The sequence below is a fragment of the Arachis ipaensis genome, chromosome B07 (genome assembly GCF_000816755.2).
Source record: "Arachis ipaensis cultivar K30076 chromosome B07, Araip1.1, whole genome shotgun sequence".
Classification (NCBI taxonomy): Eukaryota; Viridiplantae; Streptophyta; class Magnoliopsida; order Fabales; family Fabaceae; genus Arachis; species Arachis ipaensis.
This window is the reverse complement of record NC_029791.2, coordinates 1,993,450-2,000,343: the sequence shown is the minus strand read 5'-3', so window position 1 is coordinate 2,000,343 and position 6,894 is coordinate 1,993,450. Positions and strand designations below refer to the sequence as shown.

Below are 6,894 nucleotides of genomic sequence, written 5' to 3'. Positions count from 1 at the left end.
TGTCTTCTTTTTTTTTCTTTTCTTTTTTATTTTCATCTTTTAAAGTAAAATTTGACTTCCAGTATTTTGAATTTAATTTTTTTTCTTTTTCTTATTTGAAACCATATAAAAAATTATCCATCTTTTAAATATATTTTAAAGCATTATATTTTCCTAATTCGTTTAAAAACATCAAAATATGATATAAAGAATATATTAATATCATGTGTTTTTTTATTTTCGATGTCTTTAAATTTTTCATTACTTATTGTTTTGTTTTTTGAAGGTGGGATGGGCTTGTTGGGCTGGGTCTAAGCCTTTATCTCGGAGAAAACGTATTCAAACAATATTCCGAGCAAAAAAAAAAAAGAGAAAAAAAGAAAAAGAAACTCATAGTCTCATACTTTGATTATATATAATCCCTTTATAATAGTGTTAATCATATATTAATGATTACGCTAGAACAAAGGTTATATAATTAATATATTTTCTGAAATGGTTTCTCTACTTGAAACTTGTATGAATACTATTGAAGCTGCTTATCATGCATATTTTAATTTGTAAATCCTTTTCTAGGTAAAGAAATCAGATTAATTAATACAAAACCTTGCTCTAATAATAATATTTTTGAAGTCAAATTTATTTGAGTTGGTCAATTGGTTAACTTGGTTAACTTAGTCAATTGCTTAAACAAGTGTTAGATTCAAATTCTATATTGTATATGCATTAGTTTATTGATCAATGACAAACTTTTAAATAAAATTTAGATCCGTGTGACAGATTAATCATTAATATGTCAGATTGAAGATCCCAAAAATAAAATTGAAGTCATGAATGCTTTGCCAATTTGCCATCATCAATTCTCACTTCATTATTGATGGTGGACTAAGAAATCATAGCTAGATTAATTAAGGGGGCCATAATAATACTTGTAGTTCAAAAACACTCCAAATAATGTACCACATCCTTGAATTAACACCTTCTTTGATAATAATAATAATAATAATGGTAGGTCAATATATATATATATATATAGCTGAAGTGGTATTAGCAGCTAAGTCATGTATATGACAAGGCTAGATGGTACCATTTTCCCCACTATATTATTATGGTAATTAATTAAATTGGTTCCACTTCACATGTGTGGGTATATATACATATACTGATGAAAGCTATCCACTAAGCCTAAGCATAATTCGCCATATTTGAACCTATCATAATTACTTACTATATATATACACATATTATAATTCGGAAATCTTTAGTAACTAAAGAAAATCAGTCAAAAATAGTCATAACTTACTTTATTTAGCATTTATTAATTATCGCAACAATTAATTAATGCTAAATAAAATAAGTTCTGACTGTTTTTTTTTTTGTCTACCTAACATTACCCTTATTATTATTATTATTCATTTACATTATTGGTCCTGCTTTTATTTTGTTTTACTTCTTTGTTTAGAGATGGATGGGTATGCAATTAAAAATGTAGATATATAGTAACTATATATAAATTTGTCATTATTTGATGAGAATTGAGACTGATTCACATGTATAAAGGGGGAAAAAAACTGATTACAAGAAATAAAAAATTAAAAAAAAATATTATAAGAATGTGATATTTAAAAAATGTGTTGAGATGAGATACAAATAATGTGAAATATTATATGTAGCGTTCTAATTCTTTAAATTTCCCAAGAGAAAACGTTATAAATTAAAGAACACTACACTTTAGATGCAAGTGTTTCATTTACAAGAAAAATATGTTGGGTCAACCGTGAGAACTTCGGGGAGGAATCAAGCAAAAAAACATAAGATGAGAAGACACTACATTCAACTCAAAATCTTAAGGTGTCAAGTAAATGAGTCTCTCATCTTATAAATTCTTCACTCTTCTTTGCTTTTTTTGATGTGGGACTAACTTCATGCACTCCTCACACTTGCAACATTAACAAAATATGCCAATTAAATACTAGGCAGGTGTGTGTTAACAAAACTAGCTGTAATTCATTTTTTTCCATTGTGTTGTCTGTTAATAATAATAAAAATATTATATCAAATTTTTATAGTTTTAATTTTAATTAATGTAATAATAAAAAAAATAACAACTGTTGATGTAACAATGATAACTACTACAATAATAACAATAATAATTATATCTACTTCTAATAATTATTTAATTATTATTTTTTTATAAATGAAACGCTACTTGCATTTTTGACATATGAAAACTGCAGAAGGTGACATTTCTGTTTTTGTTTAACACAAATTTTAAAATATCACATTTTTAAAATCTATTTTAAAATATCACATTATTAAAACACATGCTTATGTTTACTATATTAGAGAATTTTTCTAAAGAATTGAGGCTACTATACATTAATGCTTTCCCTTCACCACTATATGCAATTACCAATATTTTGCTTCTTAAAAAATTATTTAAAAACATTAAATATTGTAATTTCAACAAGATTTTAGGTTATTTTTGTCTCCTATATTTTTTTTTTTAATTCAGAGTCAATTGCTTACTACTTTAATTTTCTGGCTGATTAAATCAAACATTTATTCCGAAGAGAAAAGCAATGTAACTAAGATTCTATACAATCAAACTATCATCAACAACTGTCTACATTTTCACTTGACCTAATTTTTTTTTAATTAAAAAAAAAACCAGCGGTCTACTACCTTTGCCGCTTTTTCTTTTTCATGAGAGAGAGGAGTGTATCTCACAATGATGTGAGAAGAGATGAATTTTACGTTGGTATGGTTTAAATAATTCAAACCCTTCGATTTGTTTCATTTTTTAAACCAACAATCAGAAATCGGGTGGTCCGATTTGTGATTTCGAAAATAAAAAAAATTTTAATGTTAAAATCGAACCGTCCAATTTTTATTTTAAAAAATAAAAAAATACAAAATACAAAAAGGACCCTCCAATTTGTAATATATTTTTTTCTTCAAATAAATCGGACCCTCCGATTTGTAGTTTATTTTTTTTCAAAGGTCCGATTTGAATAAAACACCATATAAAAAAAACACCAAATCTTCCAATAACAATATATTACACATATATTTAAACAATATAAAACAAAAAATTAGCCTACTGTTGAAATCACAAATTTTTATATATAAAATAATTAGACATACACTATATATATGCGTTGACTCTAATGTGCTGAGCTGCATTTTACATAGCAAAAATATATTTATTTATTATAACAAAGAAACATAAGATTATAGTACATGTACATCACCTAATCAAGATAAAACACTATATATATGTCTATATATATCTGCATGTAATATATATTATTACAAAGATATATATATACCTAAAATGTTGCACTATATATTCATGCTTATTATTATAAGATAAAGGTGGACGAACTATATACCTAGTTCATGCCAAATGAATTGGAGTTTAGTGGAGTCAAAAATTAAAAAGTAAACAAGTAATGTCATTATTTGTACATTTTTTTTAAAATAATTTTTTTAATGATTAAAAAAATTATTTTAAAAATGGTACAAATAATAACATAATTTAGTAATTGGATCCTGGTGAATCCCATGTATCAGGAATGATTTTGTGGAGTGAACAACAATCTTTGGATCCATTAGAGCAACATTTTGAAGAAGCAATTTGTTCTTGATGTTCTTGTTCATCCATAACCTCTTCAATCCTCTCTAAGATCTCTCCCATGGTTGGCCTATTTTCTTGGAACCTTGTAACACAAGTTAGGGCAACATTCAATATTGGAAAAGCCCATTGATGTTCATTTGGCCCAACTTTTTTATCAAACACTTCTCCGGTCCATTCTTCCCTTACCATAGATCGAACCCATCTCGCGAGATCGATTCGGGTTTTCTCTATGCTCTTGCCGGTTAATAACTCGAGCAAGATCACGCCAAAACTATACACATCAGATTTTTCAGAAATGCATTTTTCTGGCGCGGTATATCCCTGAGAGGAAAGGAGGAACCCGGACCTATTTGGATCCATGAATTTTGTTAGGCCATGCTCACTTATGAGTGGTTCATTGTTTTCATTGAGGAGTATGTTTGATGGCTTGAGGTTCCCATGAGGAATAATGGAATCATCTTCTTCTTCTTCTTCTTTGTTATTGTTATTCAACTTCTTCCTATATATGAAGGCCATACCCCTTGCAATTCCACATGCTATAGAGAGACGCAGTTTCCATGGGAAATGTTTTCTACCTGCTATGTAATCTGCTTGCAAAATAAAGAATTTTGTGACTAGAGAATATTAATATAGAAGGTAAAAAATGAAGTAATATAAATTATGAAGATTTTTTACTGAAATAAATGAACAGAAACCATTATATATGTTGTAAAGAATATAAATTGAAGAGATCATATTTGACTTTACAACAAACCAGTGATATTAAAAAATGTTATTTGTACATAAAAAATAGAATTGTTAAAGGGTTAAATTGAGTTATTTAGGTCTCTTTTGTTTAAGTAAGTCTGTGGATTAAATGATCTGTTTTATTTAAATTTATTTTATTCATGGGTCATAATTTTTTCAGCTCATATAATTTATGACAAGTTTAATGGATTGATTTATTTATCTTTTTATTTTAAATTTTAAAAAATATTTTAACAAAAAATATTATTTTTAGATCAAAAATTTAAATAAATAATGGATTTTTTTTTTCGTATATGGGTCAAGTTTTCAGGTTGAATAAAAAAATATTGACTAAAAATACTAATTTAAAAAAAAATATAAAAAAAACTGCCCATTTAATTCACGAGTTAATGTGGTTAATCGAAATGGATAAACGAATTAGTCCAATAAATTTAGGACCCGTTTGGAAAGCTTCAAAAGTAATTTTTTTGACCTTTTGACTTATAAAAAGTAGTAGTATTAATGTTTGGTGTAATTTTTAAAATCAAATTGCAGTTTTCTAAGAAGTTATTTAGGAGCTTATAGAAAAGTTAAAAAAAATTACTTCTCTCATAATATTACTATTTTTTATCACATTTTTATAAAATAAACACTTTTAAAACTAAAATTTCAAATACAAAATAACTTATTTATAAGCTACTTTTAATATAATAATTTATTGTTTAAACTATTTTTTTAAAAAAAATTTAATTAAACTGTTTACCCAAACTAAACTTTAATCTATTTTAAATATATTATATACAAATAATTAATTTAATAATTAATTTTTTGTATACACTTTACATATTTTGCATTATTTTTACTTGGTTATTATTATGCAATGCAACATTTGAAAGAAATAAAAAATAGAGAAAAAATTGTAATGTTATATTAACTAAAATATAGTTACCATTCAAGAGATTGAGGAGGCTTCCATTGGTTTGATATTTGTAGATGACAAGCTTCTCTTCACTAGTAGAACGGTAGCCAACAAGTGGAAGAATATTTGGATGCTTCAATTTGCTTATCTTCCTCAATGTTTCTCCAAACTCATCTTCACAAGAAACTTGAACATTCTTTAACCTCTTCACAGCATAGTGAACATCATTCTCCACATTATTAAGCTTCACCTTGTATAGGCTGCTACAAAAGCTCTCACTCCTTAGATCCGCCGCGGCGCGAAGCAAGTCCTCCATGGTGAACCTCTCTTCTTTTTCAACAAAGAACACAAGCCCTAGTGATGGTGAATGATCTTCTAAACCACCCTTCTTCACCATTTGATCACTTGTTATGGACTTTTGTGATGATGGAGAAACTTGATGACTTCTTATTAGTACTTTTATTATTCCCTCTCTACATAGCTTTGGTAATTTCTTGGCGGCAAAGATAAGTGATATTAAAAGAATTACAAGCCCTAAGATCAATGGTATTAACAATTTCATAGATATTATTGGAGATGATGATCCTTCTTTACCATTATTTGAGGTATCATTATATGGTGATGAATTTACAATACTACCCTTTGTCCCATCTTTGATATTTGGTGTCACATAATATGTAGAGAACTTATTATGCTTAATTGGGATGAAATTGTTGTTGGATATGTCCAATTTTTTGAGGAATTTCAACTTGGCTAAGGATCTAGTAGGTACATTCCCACTCAATTGATTTCTTGTAAGATTTAGGTACATCAACCTTGTACAATGCAAAATTGAGTGTGGGATTTTGCCTTTGATGTTGTTGTTGGCTAAGCTAAGAGCCCTTAATTTTTGAAGCTTGCATAGAGAATCAGCATCAATTGTGCCACTAAGGTTCAAATTCTCAAGCCTTATCTCAACAATATTGGTGGCATTTTTGTTGCATCTTATAATAATAACACCATTGTTATTATTATTATTATTAGTATTCAAGTTGACCAAGCATGGTGATGAACCAATAATAACATTGCTACTACTTATGTTAAGAACATTTTTGGGGTCAATAGCACTAAGGAAATTGAAGAAAGGATCATATTCTAATGATGATTTATTAGACTCACCAAAGAAGGGAAGAAGAAGAAGAAGAACACCAAAGAAAAACAGGATCCTTGAAATGGGAAACATAGTAAAATTCATTGTTTTTGTGATCTACCTTGAATGGATCATGGATGCATATTTGAGCACTTAGATAATGACTTGTCTCTTCTTAGTTTCTCCCGTAACATGCTTAATAATGCTTGTTATTATCGTTATACTTCGATAATCTCCATGCATAATAATATAATTGAATTCTATATGAAAAACATATTTTAATAATAATGGTACATTCGATCGAATTACGTGTATACTAAAGATAAATCACTAATAAATTATTGCATATAAAAATTTGGTAGAAACTCAGGTGCAATCGATTGTACGTGAAGTTGATAGTTAAGAGTCGTTAGATGGTATGACTGATTTGACTAAATTTTTATCTAACGGCTCTCAACTATCAACTTCACGTGAAATCAACTGCACCTGAGTTTTCCACCT

The 6,894-nt window shown here is 27.6% G+C and overlaps 1 protein-coding gene across 1 annotated transcript; it reads right to left on the bottom strand.

Moving 5' to 3' along the window:
- On the bottom strand, positions 3,353-6,498 carry LOC107606438 (probable inactive receptor kinase At2g26730). The gene is made up of 2 exons (XM_021106724.1): positions 5,295-6,498; positions 3,353-4,206 (listed from the first exon to the last, which is right to left on the bottom strand). Exons 1-2 carry the CDS (start codon positions 6,496-6,498, stop codon positions 3,521-3,523), a joined length of 1,890 nt encoding a protein of 629 aa, XP_020962383.1. The 3' UTR covers positions 3,353-3,520.

Coding starts and splice junctions, on each gene's coding strand:
- LOC107606438 (XM_021106724.1), bottom strand. CDS start 6,498: ATGAATTTTACTATGTTTCCCATTTCAAGGATCCTGTTTTTCTTTGGT. Junction 4,207..5,294: donor CCTCCTCAATCTCTTGAATG/GTAACTATATTT, acceptor TTTTGCAAGCAG/ATTACATAGCAGGTAGAAAA.